Source organism: Globicephala melas, chromosome X (assembly GCF_963455315.2).
Source record: "Globicephala melas chromosome X, mGloMel1.2, whole genome shotgun sequence".
Classification (NCBI taxonomy): Eukaryota; Metazoa; Chordata; class Mammalia; order Artiodactyla; family Delphinidae; genus Globicephala; species Globicephala melas.
In genome coordinates, this window is record NC_083335.1 from 68,240,593 (window position 1) to 68,266,107 (window position 25,515).

At 49.6% G+C, this 25,515-nt stretch overlaps 1 protein-coding gene across 7 annotated transcripts; it reads left to right on the forward strand.

Annotated features, from left to right (window-relative positions):
* The first annotated feature begins 9,803 nt into the window (after positions 1 to 9,803).
* On the forward strand, positions 9,804 to 25,159 carry ZMYM3 (zinc finger MYM-type containing 3). Of its 7 annotated transcripts, none has more exons than XM_060291903.1 (25): positions 9,804 to 9,858; positions 11,659 to 12,344; positions 13,328 to 13,371; positions 13,694 to 13,766; positions 14,196 to 14,490; positions 14,724 to 14,901; positions 15,255 to 15,473; positions 15,766 to 15,916; positions 16,150 to 16,265; positions 16,433 to 16,519; positions 16,647 to 16,797; positions 17,050 to 17,222; positions 17,425 to 17,590; positions 18,240 to 18,337; positions 18,420 to 18,582; positions 18,856 to 18,971; positions 19,112 to 19,286; positions 19,471 to 19,617; positions 20,063 to 20,166; positions 20,496 to 20,664; positions 20,950 to 21,101; positions 21,696 to 21,810; positions 22,398 to 22,652; positions 23,442 to 23,559; positions 23,676 to 25,159. In XM_060291903.1, the coding sequence occupies exons 2-25, from the start codon at positions 11,678 to 11,680 to the stop codon at positions 23,866 to 23,868; spliced, it is 4,125 nt and encodes a 1,374-aa protein (XP_060147886.1). In that variant the 5' UTR covers positions 9,804 to 9,858; positions 11,659 to 11,677; the 3' UTR covers positions 23,869 to 25,159. The 7 variants fall into 7 exon arrangements, with proteins under 7 accessions (XP_060147886.1, XP_060147887.1, XP_060147885.1 ...); XM_060291904.1 differs by lacking the exon at positions 9,804 to 9,858 and adding an exon at positions 10,368 to 10,457; XM_060291902.1 differs by lacking the exon at positions 9,804 to 9,858 and adding an exon at positions 10,750 to 10,906.
* Positions 25,160 to 25,515: the final 356 nt, after the last annotated feature.

The window sequence follows — 25,515 nt, forward strand, 5'->3', positions numbered from 1 at the left end:
ACAGTAGCTACCGGCCATATGTGGCCATTGAGGGCTTGAAATATGATGAGTGCAAGTGAGGAACTGAATTGTTAATTCCATTTCATTTTAATTAGCTAAAATTAAGTAGTCACATATGGCTAGTGGCTACCATATTGGACATATCTAGACCAATGGAATTGTTATTTTTGAGAATAAATAACACCTCTATTATGAAAAAAGAATTCCTCTATTCTGAAAAAGCCATTTTTTGCTTACAGAAAAAAAAAAATCAAACAATACCCAAGAGTAAAAAGAGAAAAGTCTCTCCCTCTATTCATCCCAGTGATTACAATTATGACATTATTGCATTTCTATTTTCTATGTACTGTCCTGGTCAAAGGGAAAACTTCATACCTTTTTATACATGTAGGATTAAGCTATACATACTTTTCTGAGCCATGACTTTCTCACTTAAAATACTTTAGCTATCTTTCCATATAAATGCATAAAGATCTATGAGGACTTTTCATATCTAATATTTTAGAGACTCCAGCATGATGGTTTCTAGTATCTGTTAAGTGAAAAAATACATAGTTACAAAAAAGCTACTATGGGACTTCCCTGGTGGCACAGTGGTTAAGAATCTGCCTGCCAATGGAGGGGACACGGGTTTGTGCCCTGGTCCAGGAAGATCCCACATGCCGTGGAGCAACTAAGCCTGTATGCCACAACTACTGAGCCTGCATGCCACAACTACTGAAGCCCACATGCTACAACTACTGAAGCCTGCACGCATAGAGCCCATGCTCAGCAACAAGAGAAGCCACTGCAATGAGAAGCCTGCACACCACAACAAAGAGTAGACGCCGCTCGCCGCAACTAGAGAAAGCCCGCGTGCAGCAACGGAGACACAATGCGGCCATAAATAAATAAATAAATAAATAAAGCTACTATGGATTCAATACCATTTTAATGAACTTATACTTTGTTAATCACGACAGCTGTTTACACCATTGAAAAACTAAAATAACAAATGAAAAGAAAAATTGTTGTACTTTTGTGTAGCTCCTCAAGGCAATCACAACATAAGCAGAGAAATGTTAATGTAAACAAATAACTTCAATACTGTAGGCAAATAAAATAATAGTATCATATTAGAGGTAAAGGTAGCTCTGCTTGAGTGGATCAAGAATGCCTTCACAGAAAAGAGCACCTTTGAATTGGGTCTTAACTAAGAAGTTGAAGTCAGAGAGATCAGTGTGCAAAGGGTCAGAGACAGAATGACCTATGTTTTAGGTAATTTGTCATGGCTGAAGAGAAGTGGGGAGGCTGAGTGACAGGAAATTAGCCTAGAGAGATAGACATAGGCCAAACAATTAAGGGCCTGTGCCATGCTTAGAATTTTTTACTTTAATCTGTAGGTGATGGAGAGATATTGAAGGGTTTTGTAAAAATAATGGGTTTTTTTTCTGATTTTAAAAGTAATATATACTTATTGAAGGAAACATTCAAAAATACACAGAAGTATATTGGGCTTCCCTGGTGGCACAGTGGTTAAGAAAAAGAGAATAACTTCCGGGTTAAATTCCCTGAGAGCCTTGTCAACAAGGTGTTGAATTTTTTTTTAAACTAGTCCCTTATCAGCTCTGTAGATGTGGTCCATGAGTTTTGGTGGACGTGTTTTCATGCCTTCTTTTAAAAGCAAAATAAAGTTAGTCCCTTCTGGCCACTGTTAACTTCCACTGAGAGGCTATAAAAGTGCTAGCAACTACAGATACTTTTTTAATGTGCACTGACTGAAATCCCAAAGAATAGCAAGCCCTTATTTTATGAGGCTTTCACTGATGCTGGGTGTCCCCCCACCAAATGCACACTTTATGTTATGAACAAGATCCTTTGCGTGGTGTGGATTCATTGCTAATCTATGCTAGGAAAAAAAAGATACCACTGGAAAATGCATTGAGGAAGTCAGCTGAGAATAATATACTCATACTTATGGTTTTTCTTTTCATTACTACTCAGTATACTGAAGCATATTGTTCATGTTGAGGACGAGTAGATTGGTAAAGGGAATGAATTAAAAGACATTTATAGGTCTCATATTTTATCACTGGTAAATTACCTCTGTTTAAAATCATATGCTTTGTGGCAACCTTGAGGGGTGGGATAGGGAGGGTAGGAGGGAGACGCAAGAGGGAGGAGATATGGGGATATATGTATATGTATAGCCGATTCACTTTGTTATACAGCAGAAACTAACATACCATTATAAAGCAATTATACTCCAACAGAGATGTTAAAAAAAATCATACGATTTCATGAAACAGATTGCTTTTTTTTTTTTTTTTTTTTGGCGGTACGCGGGCCTCTCACTGTTGTGGCCTCTCCTGTTGCGGAGCACAGGCTCTGGACACGCAGGCTCAGCGGCCATGGCTCACGGGCCTAGCCGCTCCGCGGCATGTGGGATCTTCCCGGACCAGGGCACCAATCCGTGTCCCCTGCATCAGCAGGCGGACTCTCAACCACTGTGCCACCAGGGAAGCCCCACAGATTGTTTTTTTTTGTCTCCTTTTTTTAGGTTTTATTTTTTTATTTTTAAAAATAAATTTATTTATTTATTTTTGGGTGCCTTGGGTCTTCGTTGCTGCCTGTCGATTTTCTCTAGTTGTGGCGAGCGGAGGCTACTCTTCGTTGAGGAGCAGGGGCTTCTCATTGCGGTGGCTTCTCTTGTTGTGGAGCACGGGCTCTAGGCGCACAGGCTTCAGTAGTTGTGGCACGTGGGCTCAGTAGTTGTGGCTCGCGGGCTCTAGAGCACAGGCACTGTAGTTGTGGCGCATGGGCTTAGTCGCTCCATGGCATGTGGGATCTTCCCGGACCAGGGATCGAATCCGTGTCCCCTGCATTGGCAGGCAGATTCTTAACCACTGTGCCACCAGGGAAGTCCTGCCTCTCTCTTATAACAACACTTGTCATTATATTTAGGGACCACCTGGAAAATCTCCCCATCTTAAGATCCTTAACCTGGGATTGCCCTGGTGGTCCACCAGTTAAGACTCCATGCTCAGTGCAGGGGACCCGAGTTCGATCCCTGGTCAGGGAAGTAGATCCTGCATGCCACAACTAAAGATCCCGCACGTGGCAATGAAGAGCCCACATGCCACAACTAAGACCCGGTGCGGCCAAAAGATAAATATTAAAAAAAAAAAGATCCTTAACTTAATCACATCTGCAAAGTCCTACTTTTTTTTGCCATATAAGGTAACATTCACAGGCTCTAGGAATTAGGACATGGATATCTTTTCTTTTTTTGGGGGGGGGCGAGTATTACTCAGCTTACCACAATCACCCTGGCAACAGTATGTAGAAAAGATTGGAGGAGATAAGCTAGAAGATAAGGACACCGGCTAGAATACAATCATAATAATTTCAGGTGAGGGACTTCTCTGGTGGTGCAGTGGTTAAGAATCAGCCTGCCAATGCAGGGGACATGGGTTCGAGCTGTGGTCCGGGAACATCCCACATGCCACAGAGCAACTAAGCCCATGTGCCACAACTACTGAGCCTGTGCTCTAGGGCCTGCGAGCCACAACTACTGAGCCCACGTGCCTAGAGCTCGTGCTCCACAACCAGAGAAGCTACCACATTGAGAAGCCCATGCACCACAACAAAGAGTAGCCCCCACTCGCCACAACTAGAGAAAGCCCGCGCGCAGCAACGAAGGCCCAACGCAACCAAAACTAAATAAATTTATAATAAATAAATAAAATAAAATAAAATAATAATAATTTCAGGTGAAAGGTGGGGAAGGCCTGAACTAAGACAGTGGTTGTAGGGATAGAGAAGAGGAAACCAAATCTAAATAATTAGAAGGTAGGATCAAGGGGACTTAATCAATTAAACATAGGAGGTAAGGAGTAGAAGACTAGAATGATTTGAAGGTTTCTGGTTTGGGTGCCTGGTTGTCTGGTTATAACCAGGACAGGAAATAGAGGCAGAGGGTAAGTCAATTAGTGCATTTTGGTTTAAGGTGAGAGGAGCCAGCCAAGCAACAGATGAAAAGTGTCAAAGCAAGGCTCTGAGAGGTCAATTTTTTTTCTAATTATCATTATCAATCACATAATACTTATTGAATATTTTTAAGATACTGAACATAATAATGTGGGGTTTTTCAGTACTAAGGATGACTTCTGTCCTCAGTAAATTACCAAGTAACTAGATAAACAGGTAACATCAATCAAAAAAAACAAAAAACAAAAAGGGAATGGCCTAGTGTACAAAAACTATAAGTGGATGCCACCTGTATTCAACATTGTACTAGAGGTTCTAGCCAGGGTAATTGGCAAGAGAAAGCAATAAATGGTATCCAAAATGGAAAGGAAGAAGTAAAACTATCTCTACTTGTAGATGACATGATCTTGTATACAGAAAATCCTAAGAAATCCACTAAAAAAAGATTAGAACTAATAAATGAGTTCAGCAGGGTTGCAGGATACAAGATCAATATACAAATGTCAATTGAATTCCTATTTACTTGCAATGAACAATTTGAAAATGAAATTAAGAAACAATTCTATTTACAATAACATGAAAAAGAATAAAATGCTTAGGGACAAACTTAACAAAAGAATGCAAAAATATACTCTGAAAACTATAAAACATTGTTGGAAGAAATTAAAGAAGAGCTAAATAAATGGGCTTTGATTAATCAAATGAGTGTTAGCAAGGATGTGGAGAAACTGGAACTCTGCTGGTGGGAATATAAAATAGTGCAGCTACTTTGGAAGACAATTTGGCAGTTCCACAAACAATTAAACATAAAGTTACCATTTGATCCAGAAATGCCACTCCCAGTTATCTTTTTTTTTTTTTTTTTTTGGCTGCATTGGGTCTTCGTTGCTGCACGCGGGCCTTCTCTAGTTGCGACAAGTGGGGGCTACTCTTCGTTGAGGTGCGTGGGCTTCTCATTGCAGTGGCTTCTCTTGTTGCGGAGCATGGGCTCTAGGTGCGTGGGCTCCGTAGTCGCAGCGCACAGGGCTCTAGGGTGCACGGGCTTAGTTGCACCACGGCACGTAGGATCTTCCCAGACCAGGGCTCGAACCCATGTCCCCTGCATTGGCAGGCGGATTCTTAACCACTGCACCATCAGGGAAGTCCCAACTCCCAGTTACCTACCCAAGAGAACTGAAAACGTGTTCACATAAAAGCTTGTAAAAGTGAATGTTTATAGCAGCGTTATTCATAATAGCCAAAAGGTACATCAACTGATGAATGGTTAAGCAAATACGGTATATCTGTACAATGGGATATTATTCAGTCATAAAAAAGTAATGAATTTCTGATACATGCTACAACATGGATGAACCTTGAAAACATGCTAAGTGGAAAAAGCCAGTCACAAAAGACCACATATTATATGATTCTATTTATATGAAATGTTCAGAATAGGGGAATCTATGGAGAAAAGAAGTAGAACAGTGCTTGCATAAGGTTTTGGGAGATGGAGAGATGGGGGAAGATAGCTAAAGGGTACAAGGTTTCTTTTTAAAATGATGAAAATGTAAAATCGACTGTGGTCATTAATGGTTGCACATATCTGTGAATATACTAAAATCCATTAAGTTGTATACTTTAAATGGGCAAATTGTATAGTATATGAATTCTATCTCAATAAAGCTCTTATTAAAAAAAAGAAAGTATAAGTGGGACCTAAAGAAGTAATAATAACCTAAGTTGATTTCCCAAGGGACAGCACCATAGCAGAAAGTCCTGTAGAGATCCTGGAACCCATATAGACCCTAGGGTGTGTGTCTCATAAAGTCAGTTGACCTCCTGTGGAGTGAATTAGGATATGTTGCCTCCCAAATTGGGAGAGATGTTTGGACAGGAGAGAGTGAATGTTAAAGAGTGGCGTGTAGTCAGAATCACACTAAATCAGACTGCCACCGTTGGACTTGCTGATAAGGAGGAATAGGCGCGCTTTTACTACATTTCACTGATTTTTCTTCATTTTTTTTAAAGTTTCAAATAATACTGTGTTTTAAAACTTTCTTAGCAATACAAAAAGAATTTTGCTCTCAATAGAATATTCGTTTGATAATTTTCACTGAAGCAGTGTTATTCACTCTCTGCTTAATTTTTTATTGAAGTATAGTTGATTTACAATGTTGTGTTGATTTCTGCTGTACAGCAAAGTGATGCAGTTATACATATATACACACTCTTTTTTATATTCTTTTTTAAATTATTTTTATTTATTTTTGGCTGCGTTGGGTCTTTGTTGCTGTGCGCAGGCTTTCTCTAGTTGCGGTGAGCGGGGGCTACTCTTTGTTGCGGTGCACAGGCTTCTCGTTGCGGTGGCTTTTCTTGTTGTGGAGCATGGGCTCTAGGCACGCAGGCTTCAGTAATTGCAGCACACGGGCTCAGTAGTTGTGGCACGCAGGCCCTAGAGCACGTGGGTTTCAGTAGTTGTGGCTTGCGGGCTTAGTTGCTCCTAGGCATGGGAGATCTTCCCAGACCAGGGATGGAACCCATGTCCCCAGCATTGGCAGGTGGATTCTTAACCACTGTGCCACCAGAGAAGTCCCTATATTCTTTTCCATCATGGTTTATCACAAGATATTGAATACAATTCCCTGTGCTGTACAGTCAGTAGGGCCTTCTTTTTTATCTATTCTATATATAATAGTTTGCATCCATTGACTCCAAACTCCCACTCCTTCCCTCCCCCAACCCCCTCCCCCTTGGCAACCACAAGTCTGTTCTTTATGTCTGTGAGTCTGTTTCTGTTTCATAGATAGGTTTGTTTGCATCATATTTTAGATTCCACATATAAGTGATATCATGTGGTATTTGTCTTTCTCTTTCTGACTTACTTCACTTAGTATTATCATCTCTAGGTCCACCCATGTTGCTGCAAATGGCATTATTTCATTCTTTTTTATGGCTGAGTAGTATTCTTCTTTTTAAAGATAAAGATGAAGATTCCTTATCTTTGCCTGCCTGCCTTTGCTCCCCTCTTGCTTCACTCTTACCTCTTTCCTTATATCATAGAAATATTACTACAATTTGAGTTCATTGAGGCTTTTTTTCCCCTCTCTCTCCCTTATTCATTCATCCAACAAACATATCAAGGACTATGCTAGATGCTGGAGACAGAGATGAGTAAGAACTGGTCCCTATTGTTGAGGAGCTCACGGTCTAGCAGTTCCCCAAAGTCTCTCTAAATGGATATTTCCTTTTCTTCATTCCATGGTAATTTAGAATGGTATAAGACATTAAATAAGAATCCACATGTTTCCAGAGTCGGTTCTAAAGAGTGAACTTCACTCTAATCAAATGGCTGCCAAATAGAATAGATCCAATTGTTTGATCAAGTTACATGTAGCCTTGCCTGTCATAAAAAAATAATACAAGTTTGACACCCAGCGTAGTTCAGTAAAGCATGGCACATGCAAATGATGGAATAATATACAGCCATTACAATTATGTTGTAGAACATATTGTACAAGATAATTCCAATTTTGTAAAAAAAAAGTATGCAAAAAGAAAACAAAGGACTGGAAGGATATACATCAAAAAGAGTAGTGGTTATCTCCAGGTATGATGGATAGGATAAAAGTGATCATTGCTTTCTTCTTCAGATCTTCTATGCTTTCCAAAACTTTTACAGTGAACATTTATATTTTTGTAATCAGAAAAGTATATATATAATTAAAATGAAAGAACTCTCATGAAGACAGGGACTGGGTTTTTACCTGTCTTATAGTATTACAGAGCTTTAGGAGTGCTTTATAAATGGTGAATAACAAGTAACAGAATTGAGTACTATGCCATAAATGTAACAAGGCTGAAAATGAGAGTGTTGAATTGCAGGCCATACTCTTACTCAACACCTTCCCTGTCGTCCCCCATCAGCCCATTTATGTTAGAGCTTTTCATCTGTGGCTGATACATACTCAAACCTATCAACTATGGGCACTCTTGGCTTACTCAAAGAGAAAAAGTAGATATTTATTTTAAGGACATGAAGGTTCCATGGTGTGAAGTCCCAAACCTTTCATAAGTCAGCTCTATTTCTCTTATAATAGTAACAAGTATCTATTAAACACCTGCTATATGTCAGGCAAGTGCACACCTCAATCTTAGTAGCATTGCTATGCGGTATCATTATCCCCAGTATTTCTTTCCAGTCTTTTTCTAAGTATACATGTATATAGAATTTCTCTACAAAGTTGGTATCATATTTTAACTCCTGTAAAAAATGTAACATTATATCTGGAGCGTTTTCATGTCTCATTTGCTTTTTTAATAGACTTTATTTTTTTTTAAAGAAGATGTTGGGGGTAGGAGTTTATTAATTAATTTATTTATTTTTGCTGTGTTGGGTTTTTGTTTCTGTGCAAGGGCTTTCTCTAGTTGTGGCAAGTGGGGGCCACTCTTCATTGTGGTGTTCCGGCCTCTCACTATCGCGGCCTCTCTTGTTGCAGAGCACAGGCTACAGACGCGCAGGCTCAGTAGTTGTGGCTCACGGGCCTAGTTGCTCCATGGCATGTGGGATCCTCCCAGACCAGGGCTCGAACCCGTGTCCCCTGCATTAGCAGGCAGATTCTCAACCACTGCGCCACCAGGGAAGCCCCTGTAGACTTTAATCTTTTAGAGTAGTTTTATGTTTGCAGCAAAATAGTAATTTGTAGTAACGGTTGTTAATTACTACATCCATTGTATGAATATAACCAAAATTGATTTGACCAATCTTCTATTGTACATTTAGATGGTTTTCTTATCTCTGTTTTTTTTTTTGTTTGTTTGTTTTGTTTTTCTTATCTCTGTTTTAAAGATGAGAAAAATAAGACCTGGTGACTTGACAAGAGACAAATCCAAAGTCAACTGGTTAAAAAGCAGGCAGAGTTGAGATTAGAATTCTGGTCTATCTGTCTCCAGAACTCACACACATTGCCTCTGAATACACCATCAGTCCCCTTTAGATTGTCTCCCCTCAGTTTGAAACCAGGCATTCTCCACAACCAGAGCAGTCAAGGATCCAAGCATGTGTTGAGAAGGGCAGGCAATACAAAAGAACGACGTGACCCAACTGAGATGGAACAAATTGAAAATGCAAAAGGAGGTACAGGGACACAGAAATAAGCAGAAGGTGTGAGATGGGTGCACAGTATACTGGTTAAGATAAAGAGAAAGCTGCGTTTGGGAAACCTAAAGGGGAAAACTCTTGCTTTTATCTCTGTATATAGGAGAGAGCAAAGATAACCTCAAGGCCATGGGGGGAGCCAGGAAGGATAAGGTTTCTGAGAAAGTGAATGAGATAAGGGAGGATAAAACTCCGGAGGACTACACGGCTAGCAGAGGCTTAGTGTGGGAAGGAAGAAAGGCCCAGGTCAAAGAGGCAGGCCAGAGCAGGCACTGGACACCAAACCTAAAAATGTGATGGGACTCCCTTCCAGCCTGAGCCTCTTCTAGTATCTCAGATACTAAATACCCTCCAGCGTTTAGGGGTCGGAGTGGGAAAGTGGAGAGAACGGGGATTGTAAAGTGCTCTAACTCTAATGGGGACTGAGAATGGATCCTGGCACACATTTTTTAAAGCCAGTAGGCCTAATGCTAATGCCTCCTCCCCCTACCCCACTTCCCTAGCTTCAACCCCAGCCACACCCACACGCTAAGGACCATCCAGGAGGGGGAGTGTGTGTGTGCGCACGCGCGTGCGTGCTCGTGCCTAAGAGAGCCTGAGAGACAGAGACGAGACAAAAAGAGACCGGGAGAGAGAGAGTGCGCGCCAGAGTGGGGGGGGGGGGAGAGAGAGAGGGACAAGGACAGAAAGAGGGAGGGAGGGAGACAGAGACAGAGAGACAGAGAAAGGAGGAAGGAGAGCTGTCGGCATCGGTGAGGAAAACTACTGAAGAGATAACGCTGGGGGCTCCTGCGCGAAGACTCAGGGAGAAGATCTCAGAACTTACCCTAAGACCGTGGAAGGAGTGGGGGAATGTCTTTGCAGGACCTGGTTTTGGGGTCATCAGGCAGTAACGGTTACTGCATAGGCGTTGTCACTGAGCCAGAGCCATTTAACTCGCCCTGGGTGGCTGGAGACCAGGCTTAAGACACCCCACAACTCTGAGTCTCAGAATGGTTAGGGGGGCCCGAGGCTGCAGACAAGGGGAGGAGGGGCACGTGAGGGTTGGGTCACTGCCTCCCCCCACCCTTCGCTGTCACTCATTACCCCAACAGTCGCCCAGGGGGCGGGCCCCGGAGAGGTGGGGTTGGGGGGGAGGGTAATCTTGGCAGGCGCCTGCGGCATGGCGTAGGTAGGGACTGTTGAGGGGGGCGGACGCCGGGGGGTTGAACACGAGTGGGAAGCAGAGAGAGACACGGGGAGGGGGAGGGGACCGGGAACCATTTGAATGAGAGGAGGGGATCACGGGTAGAGTGGGCTCCAGGAGGTAGGGCGGGCACGGGTGTTGACGGGGGCCAGACTCTCAAGCCAGGTAAGGGAAGCAGGTGCGTAGATCTGTTTTCTGTGGGTTAGTGTACTCGGCCCTTTGGTGGAGAGGGGGTGCCGCCTTCCCCGGGGGCGGGCTTCCAAGCTCCGGAGGCTAGCTTTTCCTCCTCAACTAACGGGGCCCCGGGCGGGGGCTCAAGCTCCATCTCCAGTGCCGACGTTCCACTCCACAATTTCCAGGCATCCACTGGGCTGGGAGTCTCGCGCCGGGGGCCGGCGCTGTCTCGCGAGCCCCCTCCTCGAGCCAGCCAATGGGGTTGGTTGCTGGCGCCGCCCGCCCGCCTGGTGCAGAGCGCTGGGCGCTGTGAGCGGCGCTGCCATTTAAAGGGGCCGCGACCCCTGTCCCGGCTGCTAGGGAGGGAGGTGGAGAAGGAGCGCGGGGCCGTCGCTGTCTGCAGTTCTAGGCTTGTAGCCTTTACACTAACCCTGCCGCAGGTAGGGGTCGAGCCTGATAAAGCCGAACCGAACCTGCAGGCGGGTTCTCGCAGTAGCCGGGAGGGGGGTCTAAGGAGAGATCGTAGCTCCAAAATGTCTTCCTGTAAATGCCTGAGGTGGGGGGTGGGCAACAGGAGAAGGAGGACTGGGGGAGCAATAGGAAAGGGGGACTGGGCTGAGGAAGTGGGCGACCCTGAAAGGTAACTGGGGGGGAGGGGTTAGGAAGGGCAGTTTGTGGGGGCGAGGGAAGGGCTGAGGGAGGACCATGCAACGCGGGGGGGGGTGGGGCCAGACAGGGTGGGTAAAGACTGGGGAACTGGGGGTCTCTAGGAGAGAGGGGAGGGGATAGAAACTGAGAACGCGGGGGCGGGAAAGGCTCCTGTTGGCAGCGGCCCTGGGAGACTCTAAGGGGGCGTTCAGCCCGCGTTGTGGGGAGGAGTGAAAGGTGAGGGGGGAGGGGAACTGGGAGTTGCAGTGGGGTGGCGGGGGCTAGGCGGGCGGGTGGAACGACGGACTGCCTGGCGAGTGGGGCACAGGGCCAGGGCGGGGAACGCCTCTCCCCACAGGGGGCGCTGTATGTTGGTGGGGGGAGTGGTCATTTGCACTAAAGCCTGTGGAAATGCTTGTCTGTTGTGGTGGGGGCGATTCAAGAGAAATCCAAGTGGATGATGGGGTGTGTCCCAGAGCCTATATAAGAAGGAATTCTGGCGAAGACCACCTCTTCTGTCCTCTTTTCTACCCCTAACCTACAGCCTATATCCAGTCATCCTCATGGACCCCAGTGATTTCCCCAGTCCGTTTGACCCGTTGACCCTGCCAGAGAAGCCCCTGGCTGGAGACCTTCCAGTTGACATGGAATTTGGAGAGGATCTACTGGAATCCCAGACTGCCCCAACTCGAGGATGGGCCCCCCCTGGCCCTTCTCCATCCTCAGGAACCCTGGACCTGCTTGATACCCCTGCTGGCCTGGAAAAAGACCCTGGAGTCCTGGATGGAGCCACTGAGCTGCTGGGGCTGGGAGGGCTGCTCTATAAAGCCCCCTCCCCCCCAGAGGTGGACCATGGTCCTGAGGGGACCCTTGCATGGGATGCAGGAGATCAGACCCTAGAGCCTGGACCAGGGGGCCAGACCCCTGAGGTCGTGCCACCTGACCCAGGGGCTGGGGCAAATCCCTCTTCACCTGAGGGGCTACTAGAGCCTTTGGCTCCAGATTCTCCAATAACCTTGCAGTCCCCACATATTGAAGAGGAGGAGACCACCTCCATAGCTACAGGGCGAAGGGGCTCCCCTGGGCAGGAGGAGGAGCTTCCCCAAGGGCAGCCACAGAGCCCAAATGGCCCCCCCAGCCCTTCAGTGGGAGAGACTCTGGGGGATGGAATCAACAGTTCTCAGACTAAACCTGGGGGCCCTAGCCCCCCTGCACACCCTTCCTTGCCAGGTAGGTTGCCTGATCAGCTGGAAAATCAAGGATGGGGAGAGGGTGGGGGTAAGGAGGGTGGCTGTGTGTTTGGGGAAGAAGTTGTGGGAGGAGGGTGGAGAGATAAGCGTAGGGATGTGTATGGAGGAGTTGGGAGTTTGGAAGGAGGAGTGGGGGTGTGGTGAAGAAGGTTAAGGAAAGTAGGGGTAGGGGGAGCTCAGTGGCTGTGGAGGAGAAATAGGAGTGAGTTTTCAGGGGGTGAGTTGAGAAGACTGGGTTCGGTGGCAGAGGTTCCCTTTTTCTTCCCCCAGTGGGCTTTTGGTACCAGGGTCCTCCTTCCTTCGGGATTTGGGGAGGACACCAGGCTTCTTGGTTCTAAGATCTTTCTAGCTGTTTTGTTCTAGATGAGACTGGGGTTTCTGGGTTTGATGAATGATAACTAGGCTCTGGAGCCACCAAGTGCATAGTGATTTCAGAGGAATGGTAGACATGCAGGGCCTAGGATTGTGTCTCTGATAGGGGAGGGCCAGCCTAGACTTGAGAGGCTCTCATTTCTCCCCAATTCTGCCTAGTGTTGTGCCTCTCCCAGGCTGTGACCAGGGTCTTAGGGCTTATATAACCACCTGAGTCCAGGGGAACCTCCCCATACATTAATGCTTCCTTTTTCCCTTGCTACCTTTGGGTGGTTGCATTTGTTTTTGTTGATAAACTATAAATGCTTGATGAAAGGTGTGTTACTTGTATTTCCTTAACTCCCAATGATTGGGACAGAAAGCTGGTGGGAAGGTAGGATTTTTTTCATGGAGAATAGCTGCGCGCCGCCCCCCCTCCTTAGTGCAGAGCTCAAGGTAACCCTGAGAGGGGCCCCAAGAAGCCACAGGCACTCGAGTTTTCCCTTTCAGTTTTGAGTAAGTTCTTCCCCAGGAATGGAGGTGGGGGTTGGGCCAGGGAGGGGGTGGTGAAGGCAGGCTCAAGATTTAGGTTGCTTTCTGCTTCCTTTGCAGGAGATGGCCTGACTGGGAAGGCAAGTGAGAAGCCGCCTGAGAGGGTGAGGGGGGGAGGGGATTGGAAGGAGTCTGGTTCCCCCTGTAGCTCTGGGAAGGACAGACCCTTCATTTTCCCTCCCAGATGTTGCTCTGTGGAGGGTGTGTGTGAGAAGAGTTAGGAGGAGGGAGGGAGTGCTTGTGTCTATTGCTTCTTAAGGAGAAGGTCCAGCCTCCTTTTCTCCCCTCCTCCTAAGGGCAGGGCCAAGGGTCCCTACTCTCCCTTCCCCCTCCTATTTCTGTACCCCCCCCAAACCCTGTACTAGTGCAGCTGGCCCTTTAGCCTGGCCCTGGTGTCAGCTTTCCTCCCCTCCCCATGTTTCCAAGGTGCAGAAGAGAAGCGAGCGCGTTAGAAGAGTAGAGCCTCCAAAACCTGAGGTTGTGGATTCCACTGAGAGCAGTGAGTAGGCCTTGAGGAAGTGTGACCCAGTGGGATGTGGCGGCCACGGATCTCAGGGCTCCTGTAGTGCCGCACTCTGCAGAGTGCAAAGCGCCTGTCTCTGCTCTGGGTTGGCATGGGAACCAGGGGCAGTGGGGGAAATTGAAAACAAGAGCAGTGAGAATGGAGTTTCCTGTTTCAGCTCTGCCATCCCTGTCCCTGAATCTTCTCACTTGGATCCCTTCCTTCCCCTCCCTGGGAGGTTACAGAGTAACTAAGGGAGAGTGACACCGGGTGGCTTGAGATTCCAATGTAATAGGGGCGGGGTATAAAGCCAAGAACTACAGGGATTGGGGATCCCAGGATCAGCTGAGCTACCTGTTGGTCAGGTGATGGCTGGAGGCCTGGTCCCTCAGCCTTTTCTCCCCGCCCCTCCCCCCTCTTCCTCAGTTCCAGTGTCAGATGAGGATTCTGATGCCATGGTAGATGACCCCAACGATGAGGACTTTGTGCCATTCCGGCCCCGGCGCTCTCCTCGCATGTCCCTACGCTCAAGCGTGGCACAGAGGACTGGGCGCTCAGCGGTAGGCACCAAGATGACTTGTGCCCACTGCCGGACACCACTGCAGAAGGGCCAGACGGCCTACCAGCGCAAGGGGCTGCCACAGCTCTTCTGCTCTTCATCCTGTCTCACCACCTTCTCCAAGAAGCCCTCCGGCAAAAAGACCTGTACCTTCTGCAAGAAGTACGTGAGGGTCCCGGGCTGTGGGGAGGGCAGGGATGGGGCTGGGAGTAAAGGGTGAGACAGAGACTATGTTAGCAAGAACCTAGCAAAGTGGAACTGGGAGAGAGGTGATTTAGGGAGGGGGTCCGAGAGTATTTTGGTTCTGTGGTCATTGATCCCAGAGGAGGGGGGTGGAGGCTGATGAAATGAGAGGGTGGTACTAAGTGAATGTGCAAACCTGTCCCCACCTCCAGGGAGATCTGGAACACCAAGGACTCAGTTGTGGCGCAGACTGGTTCAGGAGGCTCCTTCCATGAGTTCTGCACGTCTGTCTGTCTCTCTCTGTATGAGGCCCAGCAGCAGCGCCCAATCCCCCAGTCTGGGGATCCCGCCGATGCCACTCGCTGCAGTATATGCCAGAAGACTGGAGAGGTGAGGAAGCTCGATGGGGGCTAATTTACAGAGCCTGGCCAGCCCTGAGCTGCCCCTGCAATCCTGGGGCTGCAGGGGCCAGGCCCTGTGGAAGAGGGGAGTGGGGAGGGGTAGCAGCCATCGTGAGGGAGCGTATTCAAGGATAGAGCTTCTCCAGGATGTGTGCAGCTGGCCTTCCTTGCCTCCCAGGACCTCACCATCAAGTCGGCAGCCCGATGTGCAGGTTGGGGGGTCCCTGGGCCCACTGTCTGCTGTGAAGGTCTAGGGTGAGGCGGGGCGGGCCGTCCTTGCACTAGGGTGGGTGGTGGTGGCCAGGCCCTAGCTCAGGGTATGTGTGTGTGTGTATGTGGCAGGTCCTGCACGAGGTCAGCAATGGCAGCGTGGTGCACCGGCTCTGCAGCGACTCTTGCTTCTCCAAATTCCGGGCCAACAAGGGACTGAAAACCAACTGTTGTGACCAGTGTGGGGCTTACATCTACACCAAGACCGGGAGCCCTGGCCCCGAGCTCCTCTTCCACGAGGGCCAACAAAAGCGGTTCTGCAACACAACCTGCTTGGGGGCGTACAAGAAGGTGGGGCCGAGGGAGTAGTGCATTAGAGGGCTGTGGAAGGGGGTGCGGTCCTTGGGTGAGAAATAAAGGTGCCTGATGGGTCGAGGGCTGGGAGAAATAAAACGAATAAAGGGGGTTTCAATTGTATCTGTTATGTTTTATTTTTGAAGCTGGCTGGTGGATACACAGGTCTTTGTTATCTCATCATCTATACTTTTTTTGTATGCCTGAAATATTTCATGTTTTAAAAATTTAAAAAAATAAAAGTGAAGGGACAAATCCAGCCTCAGCCTCTCCTTCCCCATCCTCACAGAAAAACACACGGGTGTACCCATGTGTCTGGTGCAAGACCCTGTGTAAGAACTTTGAGATGCTATCCCATGTGGACCGTAATGGCAAGACCAGCTTGTTCTGTTCCCTGTGCTGTACCACCTCTTACAAAGTGAAGCAGGCAGGGCTCACTGGTAGGTGCAAAGCCCTCTTCTCTGAGACCCCTGCTGGCCTTCCTTCCACCTCCCATACTCCCTTCTTCTAAAGTAACCCCTGCTGCCCGACTTCAGCCCCAACCACATCTTCCCGTGGATTTCCTGTTCCATCTCTGCACTGCCTTACACCTTCTGTGTGCTCTCTCTCTCTTTCTCTCTCTCTCTCTTTCTCTCTCTCTCTTTCTCTCTCTCCTTTTCTCTCTATGCCCCAGGCCCTCCCCGACCCTGCAGCTTCTGCCGCCGCAGCCTCTCTGACCCCTGTTACTACAACAAGGTTGATCGCACAGTCTACCAGTTCTGCAGCCCCAGCTGCTGGACCAAGTTCCAGGTACTCCAAACCCTGGACCAGGGATAAAGGGTGTGGCGACGTAGAGAGGGTATGAGATTTGGGGTAGGTAGGCCTGGGCAGAGCAAAGAACAAGCCTGACTTCCCCTACCCCTACCCGCCCACCACACACATCTTGCCCCTCCCTTACTTGTCTTCCTTCCCTCCAGCGCACAAGCCCCGAGGGGGGCATTCACCTGAGCTGTCACTACTGCCACAGCCTCTTCAGTGGCAAGCCTGAGGTCTTGGACTGGCAGGTAAGATCCCCACCCCCACCCACATCTCGCTACACAGAGACATCTGTCTGAAGGGGTCCTTCCACTTGGCTCTCGCCAGGTCCAGATGTCACAGCCCTGTCCTCCCCGCCCTGTGCCCCTGTCCCAGGACCAGGTGTTCCAGTTCTGCTGCCGTGATTGCTGTGAGGACTTCAAGCGTCTTCGGGGTGTGGTGTCCCAGTGTGAGCACTGCCGGCAGGAGAAACTCCTGCATGAGAAGCTCCGATTCAGTGGGGTGGAGAAGAGCTTCTGCAGCGAAGGTAAGGAGATGGGGAAGGGGCAGAGGGCTCTGTACCTCACAGCTGGGGAGAATGGCAGATTAAGTAAGGAGGGCTTGCAGTGTGGTCTGCGGGGCCAGGGCCTTCTGCTCAGGATGCTCTACCCCGTCTGTCCCCAGGCTTTGGGCACGGGAGGTTGTTAGAGGTTTCAGGTGCACCGCCTTGAAAAGGTTGGGTCTCACGGCCATGGAGATTTCTGCGTCTCTGGACTCTTCCCTCTCGCCCCCTTTCCAGGCTGTGTGCTGCTGTACAAACAGGACTTCACTAAGAAGCTGGGATTGTGTTGTATCACTTGTACTTACTGCTCCCAGACCTGCCAGCGCGGAGTCACCGAGCAACTGGACGGCAGCACCTGGGACTTCTGCAGCGAGGACTGTAAGAGCAAGTACCTGCTGTGGTACTGCAAGGTAAGGGGGGCAGCACGTTACAAAGGAGGGAAAAGGTGGCAGGGAGCATGGGCTCTTGTGCTGCCATCAGGGTGTGGGCTGATCTCCAGGGAGGGGGCTCCGGCTTACCCAGCCTCCAAGGGGAGCAGCACGGCTTATCCCAGGGCAAAGGGCCCAGCACATTTTAGGGAGGCAGGTCTGACCATCCTGTTGACACCCTCAGGCTGCCCGGTGCCATGCCTGTAAGCGCCAGGGGAAGCTGCTGGAGACCATCCACTGGCGTGGGCAGATCCGTCATTTCTGCAACCAACAATGTCTGCTACGTTTCTACAGCCAGCAGAACCAACCCAACCTGGATACCCAGAGTGGGCCCGAGAGCCTCCTGAACAGTGAGTCCTGGGCAGGGGGCACAGTCTGTTAGAACTGGCCTGGACTCTTCTGATCCTGGGCCTGGCCCCTTTCTTCTTCCTCTCCCGCTTTCACCTCATCCCTGGCCAGAGGTCCTGGTACTGCATTCTCTTTCAGCTTCCGGACTGTAGAGGTACTAGAGGAGTCTCGTTTCAAGGTTCTGAGAGTTAGATCCTACTGATTTTCTATAAAGGATTTATTGTAGGGAATGGGTACCTGCCCAGGTAGGGTGGGGCATATGGGGGCTGTGGTTAGTTTTAAGAGAGAAGGAAGTGTTGGCATAAGCTCTGCCTTTAGTGAGAGTGAAGGCTGTTGTTTCTAGAATGTTACCCTGGCCCCTCCGCACTCCAGGGGTACTAAACTCCTGAGGGCCATCTAAATGGAAGGCCTTAAATTATGGGTCATTGGGGGGACACTATTTTTCATCCTTGGCATCCAGGAGCAAAGAATCTTTTTGGCCACTATTGCTGGGACCTAGAGAAGACTAGACCTGGGGGCAGGGGTGGAGGGAAAATTTGAGACTTCCCATTCGTATTTGGTGTTCTCTTAATGAAGCTCTCCTGGAGCAGGGGTGAGGAAAATGGAGAGCTAGTGCCTCAGCTGAGAGCTTTCGTTTGCTTTGATCTACAGGTCAGTCTTCTGAGGCGAAGCCCCAGACACCCTCTCAGACCAAAGTGGAGAACAGCAACACTGTAAAGACCTCAGAGGAAAATGGGAATCTGGGCAAGGTCAGGGCAAAAGCCAGGGGGTAGGATGGTCTCAGAGGAGGGTACCGTAGTCAGCAGCACTAAAATTCCTTTGTCTTTGCAGATCCCTGTGAAGATCCGAACAGCCCCCGCTGCTCCCACCCCTCCTCCACCCCCACCGCCCCCAGCAACACCCCGCAAAAACAAAGCTGCCATGTGTAAACCACTGATGCAGAATCGGGGGGTCTCCTGCAAGGTGGAAATGAAGTCCAAAGGGAGTCAGACAGGTGAGTGAGGGTGCCGAGACGCCACAGGCTGTATTCCATGGTCTTGGGCCTCCAGCCCTGTGCCTGGGAGCTGGACAAGGGGGTTTCTTAGGTGGCCGAAGCGTCCTGCATATTGTCGTCCTAGAATCCCAGAGTTGTCTCTCAACATTTGGTTCAAGGGCAGTTTTGTGACACTGAGCACGTGTTAGAGCTTTGCGGGGGTAACAAGCACCAGGTCCTGGGTCAGATGTGACCCATCTGGCAGGCGCTCTGAGAAGACCCCTTTTTTGTCAGCAGAAGAGTGGAAGCCACAGGTGATCGTGCTGCCCATCCCAGTGCCCATCTTTGTGCCAGTGCCTATGCATCTGTACTGCCAGAAAGTCCCGGTGCCTTTCTCAATGCCTATCCCGGTAAGTTTTCCTGCCCTTCCTGGTGGGGGCCTCCTTTACCCTCCCAGGCTTGAGACCCACCCTGCCCCCTCCCTCTCACCAGCCGTTCCTCTCATCTGCTGGTATGGTTCTTGGCGTTTAGTTGGGATTCGTGCCTCCAGGTGCCTGTGCCCATGTTCCTGCCCACTACCTTGGAGAGCACAGACAAGATTGTGGAGACCATCGAGGAGCTGAAGGTGAAGATCCCTTCTAACCCCTTGGAGGCCGACATCCTGGCTATGGCAGAAATGATTGCAGAGGCCGAGGAGTTAGACAAGGCCTCATCTGACCTTTGTGGTATGCCATGGACAGCGGCGGTGAGGGAGACAGGGTGCTGCCAGTCTGTCTCTGCCTAAGGGGGCGGAGAGTGGTGATCTCGGTGCCTGGCGGGATGGGGGAATAGTTGGGATCAGCCCCTGAAAGCCAGTTGAGGGCGCCAAGTAGGAGCTGCAGGGACTAAGCCAACCTCTCTGCCTCCCAGATCTCGTGAGCAACCAGAGTGCAGAGGGACTTCTGGAAGACTGCGACCTGTTTGGGCCAGCTCGGGATGATGTCCTGGCCATGGCCGTCAAGATGGCCAATGTGTTGGATGAGCCTGGGCAAGACTTGGAGGCGGACTTCCCCAAAAGTGAGTAGGATTCAGGGCGTGCCTGCTGTGTACAGTAGCATTTGCGCTATCAGGAAAGGAGTGTTCCTTGTTACCCCGAGCATGACCCTAAACAGAAGACTGTCACAGGGAGTGGTGCCAGAGATACCGGGACAGGCAGACTATTCTATGCTTGAATCTTGTTGTTGTTTTTTTAATTGTGGTAAAACACATAACATAAAATTTACCATCTTAACCATGTTTAAAAGTTTACAGTTCAGCAGTGCTAGGAACGTTCCCATTGTTGTGAGTTTTTGTGTGTATGTGCCTCTGAGCACGTTCTCAGTATATAGCTTTGTCCTGGTGACCACGATGAAGCTGTCTGGGAGGTTCATCTCGAGTCAGGTGAACAAGTAGCAGGGGTGGGGTGGGAGGACTACAGGGTTGAGGTCTTAGAAAATTGATTTCTTCTTCCTTTCCCCTCTAGATCCTTTAGATATTAACCCCAGCGTAGATTTCCTGTTTGATTGTGGCCTGGTAGGGCCTGAGGACGTGTCTACTGAACAAGACCTTCCCCGAACCATGAGGAAGGTGAGGGCTGGGGCTGCTGTATCCACAAAAGAGGGATGGAGGCTCAAAGGGCGGGGTGGGGGGTGGCTTTCGTAGCCAAGTCAGCAGCCTTAGTTTCGCCTTCCCTAGCCTCCTTTCTCCACCACTGTGAGTGCTAAGGTACAGCCAAACTCTGCTCTCTCCCCAGTTCATCAGAGGTTATAAGAGCTGTTCCTGGGGTTCTGCGCTGTGGAAGCTTGCTGTGTTCTTTCATCAGTCCCCACCTCCCCTGGTGGTGAACGCTGTCCTGACTAGCTTCCATGGTGCCCTGGCCTTACCTCCACCACTCCCTCCTTTCTCTTCCCCTCCAGGGTCAAAAGCGGCTGGTGCTTTCAGAGAGCTGTTCCCGGGACTCCATGAGCAGCCAGCCTAGCTGTACTGGACTCAACTATTCATATGGTGTCAATGCTTGGAAGTGCTGGGTGCAGTCGAAATACGCCAATGGAGAAACCAGCAAGGGTGATGAGCTGCGCTTTGGCCGTAAGTACCCAGGCGGGGAGCAGGGGCAGAGCTGTGATTCAGCTGTAGATGTCTACAAGTGATAAGGCTGTGATCACTTAAGGGTATCCTGTGAAGATGGGGAGCAGTTGCAGAATAAGGGGAGATGCCATCTAGGTTTCAAGGCTGAGGGCTCTTTGTGTAATTGGTGGGTTTGTTCTGGAGCTGGACGTGACTAAGGGGTGAAGGGGTTAATGGTGGAGCTAAAGGAAATTCTTAATGTGCAGTTGTCTTAATGCCAGCCACCTCCACTGTGTATCACTGCAGCCAAACCTATGCGTATCAAAGAGGATATTCTGGCCTGCTCAGCTGCTGAGCTCAACTATGGTCTGGCCCAGTTTGTGAGAGAAATCACTCGACCCAACGGTGAACGATATGAACCTGACAGTATCTACTATCTGTGTCTTGGCATCCAACAGGTACCCCTTGTGCCCTGCCTCACTTGCCGTCACTTAACACAGCAGGCAGGGTCCCACCAGAAATGATCCTGTCCCACTCCCTGTTCCTCACCTTGTTTCCTGCCTTGAACAGGCAGCTTGCCTCTCATCTCCTACTCTAGACACGACAAGAAATGAGAATACTCTTCTAAAATCAAAGCTGTGTTCCAGGACTTTTGACCAAGGAGCAGTCTTCATTGCTCTGCGGGTCCCTTTGTCATCCTGAAACTCACTTTAGGAGGGGAGGGATGGGCAGAGCTGGGTTCCCTGAGTGGTGGGGTAATGTTTGGTTCCCACTGGGAGACGTCAGCCATGCCTCAGCTGACAAGGGGGTCTGGGCTTGTGAAGAAGCGGCTGTGACACATCTCTTCCAGACTTCCTCCTCTTCCAGCAAGGCCTCAGCTCCTTAGAGCTGTAGGTATACCTGGGGAAAACCACTCTGGATCACTAAATCCAGCAACTGTTTCCCATGGGCTCCTAACGGTCAAGGTCGCCATGCGTGGGGCCTTCGGTCTCATCGTCTTTCCTCTAGGGCCTAGAGTCTAGCTCTATGTGTGTCTGTTTTTCTTTTTCCAGTACTTGTTGGAAAATAACCGAATGGTGAACATTTTCACGGACCTTTACTACCTGACTTTTGTTCAAGAACTCAACAAGTCTCTGAGTACCTGGCAGCCCACACTCCTCCCCAACAGTAAGGGACAGGGACTTAGCAACCCCTCCGCCCTTTCCTCCTTTCTTCCAGTGCACCATTCTGAGTCCAGGGCTCTTGGGTCTACCACTCTTCACAGAAGGGTCTGAGCATAGACGTGTGTAGTGGGGTCCCTCAGGGTTAAGAGCTAGAGGAGCCAGAGCCCCTGTCCTTGAACATAAGGAGGGGATCAAGACTTAGTTCTGAAGAGCTATCTCTGGGACCCAAAATGGTGACCAGGGTTTGAGTGGTAAGTGAAGGAAAAAAAGGAAGAAGTTGTGGGGCTCCTCAAGGTTTACGTCGACCTGCCTGTAACCTGAGGATGGTGAGCAAAGCTCTGAATGCAGGTGGAAACTGTTAAAAAATAATATCCCCCCCCAAAACCCCCCACCCAATACCGAACCAAAACAAACCCCAAAATCCAGCCCTCCTGTGCAGTATAGTGAGGCGTCAGGGTTTTACGTGCAATGGTCCCTCACCGAATGAGTCTGGCGTGCCCAGTGCTTGTGAGCCGGACATGTGGGAGCAGAAGTGGTTGGGTTTGTGTAGTCAATCCCTCCTGACCAGCCTCTCCCCCTTGCCCATTGCAGATACGGTGTTCTCCCGAGTGGAGGAAGAGCACCTCTGGGAGTGTAAGCAGCTGGGGGTCTACTCGCCCTTTGTCCTTCTCAACACCCTCATGTTCTTCAACACTAAGTTTTTCGGGCTGCAGACGGCTGAGGAACACATGCAGCTCTCCTTCACCAACGTGGTGCGGCAGTCCCGCAAGTGTACCACCCCTCGGGGCACCACCAAGGTGGTGAGCATCCGCTACTACGCCCCTGTCCGCCAGAGGAAAGGGCGAGGTACGAAGCTGCCCCCTCCTTTGCTTTTCCCCCCTCTCTACTTTCCCCTTCCGTGCCCCACCGTGCCACCAGGTTGGCCCTCTCCATTGCCCCTAGCTTCTCTATCCTTCCGTTCCTGGGTTTGCAGAAAAGATGAAAACAGCCAGTCCTTCAATCCGATGGGCAGTGGTTATTGTATAAACAGGAGGTCACCAAGCTGCCTGTTTCCCACTTTTCCTCATTTCAGGGCAGTTTACTTTTGGGGCTGGGGGGTTGGGTGTTGGACAGGTGGGAAACTGTTAGGTGTGTTTGGCTGAGGGGAAAAGTTGACAAGAGTGAATGACAGCCTTTCCATCGCTCTTTGCTAGTGGGCATAACTGCCACAGCACCTTGGTTTCCATTCTGGCCCTGGAATCAGTTCCCAAGGTCCCTTCTGAACCTGAGCCTCTACCAGGACTAATGTGCCAGGGGCTGGGGCCATCGCTGTTTATCCCAGAAGGCAACCCCAATCTTGCAGTAGGGTCGTTTTGTCAGTTTTTCCGTGTAACTTCTGAGATCACCTCTTCAGGAAATCAACTTGGGGAAGATGATGGAGACTTTAGCAATGAAAACCAGGGTACACTGCAGAGCAACACCCTGCAGAGCGTTGGGTTGGTACAGAGAGACTGACAGACTCTTCTTCTGCCTTTATTTCTCCATGAGACTGTTTTGTGTCCTGAGGCCTTCCCCCTGTGCCCTAGACTGTGCTCTTGGAGGTGCCTCGTTGAGACTGCACTTTTAAGGAGTCTGGTTCATTCGTCTCCTTCACAGACACCGGTCCTGGGAAACGGAAGAGAGAAGACGAAGCCCCCATCTTAGAGCAGCGTGAGAACCGCATGAATCCCCTCCGCTGCCCTGTCAAGTTCTATGAATTCTATCTCTCAAAATGGTGAGTTGGCAGGTTCGCAGGAATGGCATTAGCGGGGGCGGGGGGACCCACAGGCTCTACTTCGCCCAGGAACTGATCTCTGTCCTCCCGCCCCACCCCCACCCCCACCATTGCAGTCCCGAAAGCCTCCGGACTCGCAACGATGTGTTCTACCTGCAACCTGAGCGGTCCTGCATCGCCGAGTCACCTCTCTGGTATTCTGTGATCCCCATGGACCGCAGCATGTTGGAGAGCATGCTCAATCGTATTCTGGCTGTGCGTGAGATTTATGAGGAGCTGGGTCGTCCCGGGGAGGAAGACCTGGACTAAGCCCACGTGCTTCCCGGATCCATCTTTCACACCAATGTCTGTCCCGTGGCCACGTCCCACAGGGCGATTGGCCCAGGAACCAATGCTACTCATTCTGAAGGGCCCTGACTGCCCTTTTCTACTCATCCATTCCCTGCCTTCCCTAGGAATCCCTGGCTTTTGTCTTCTCCCAAACCACTTGACAACCGCAGGGCCCCAGTTCTCTGTACTGAGGGACTGGTCTCCCAGTGATGGGCAAAAACCAGCTAGGCCATTTTCTTTATGTTTCAGAGTAAACCCCTTCTCCTGGGGCCAGACTCTGGGTGGAGTGTTAATGGCTCTGGTGATCCTGTTGGCTTTGGGTTTCCTGACCCATCCCACATAGGTAAAGGCCCTTGTTCCTAGGTTTGGCCAAGGGAAGAACCCAGCTGCCTTCTCTGCCCTGTGCTCACTCCCTTCTCTACTCTTCCCCGGTACCAAACTAAAGGGTCTTGTATGAAAGATACGAGAGAAAGCATGAAAGTAACGAGGGGACCATTTACCTAAAACACAGAGCTTAGGCACTCTTCCCCTCCCATGAGATAACTGGTGGTTGGAACCTCCTCGCCACCTTGTTCCCCCTCTCCACCCCTGCAAGCATCAACCCTTGGTGCTGCGATTAAAAAAAAATCTTCCAAATGCTTTCTTTCCCTCAAAGGCAGAGAATGACTCTTTAAGTATGGGGAGCAGACTCCTGTCCCCTTGGTTTATGTGTTTGTCTCTCTCTGCCATCTTAGGTTGGCATGAGCCATGGTGTCAACATGCTTAGCCCCCTTCTGTAACTGCTTCCCTTTAGTTCAGTGGACAGAGTTCCCAAGGCAAAAACTACCTTGTGACTTGGGTTGGGGCTGGGTTCCCCACTCTTGTTCTTCCCCCATCGTGAGAGCCAGGCCAAGCCTGTGGGGGCCCTGGGTCATGCAGGATGGGATCTGTAGTCAAAGGATAGGTGAGGAGCTGTGGGCGTGGGTCCTGCCCCCACTGCCTCCATCTCCTCTCTTCCCCATCTTGCCTCTGTAGTTCCAGAAAACTCTTAGCACCTGGCAAAGGGGGTACCCAGTTCTTTCCCTGTTGGCTTTGCTGTTCCCCCGCCTCCTTTTTGTGTTTTTATAACTGTCACCAGTTTAGCCACTGTTTAAATTGTATATATTGTTCTGAGGCGCCTGGCCTGTCCCTTCAGTGAGCCATGCCCGCCCTTGTGTTGTAGTGAGAAGCTGTTGTCACGACTAACCTTCTGTCTCTGGAATTGTTTGTTTCAAATAAAGAGTTAAAATTGTCTTTTGCCTTCACTGGGGGAGGGAGAGCAGTGTATGGAGAGGTGAGGGATATAGAGGAGCAATGCTGGACCACTTCAGATCTCTCAAGGTATAAAGAAGTGAGGTATCCCACCACAGGTTGAGAATCATTTTTACCCAGCTCACTGAACGGCCCCACTAGGAGTATGGGCCTTGTTATAACAAATTTCCAAACACTTAAGGGAAAAATTTATTCAGCAGCTGTCTATTAAGGACCTACTATGTTTAAGGACCTAGATTCCATGTTTCAGAGAAGACAGAGATTAACTAGACCGGGATCCTATCCCCAGCAGGCTCCCGGGCTAGAGGGGAGACAGAACGGTGCACAGTTAGTTGC

What these genes read in the sequence shown, in the direction of transcription:
- ZMYM3 (XM_060291903.1), top strand. Translation starts at nt 11,678, where the DNA reads ATGGACCCCAGTGATTTCCCCAGTCCGTTTGACCCGTTGACCCTGCCA. An exon ending in GAAGCAGGCAGGGCTCACTG is followed by an intron (nt 15,917 to 16,149) that starts GTAGGTGCAAAG and finishes TCTATGCCCCAG; the next exon opens with GCCCTCCCCGACCCTGCAGC. An exon ending in GCCCGAGAGCCTCCTGAACA is followed by an intron (nt 17,591 to 18,239) that starts GTGAGTCCTGGG and finishes TTTGATCTACAG; the next exon opens with GTCAGTCTTCTGAGGCGAAG.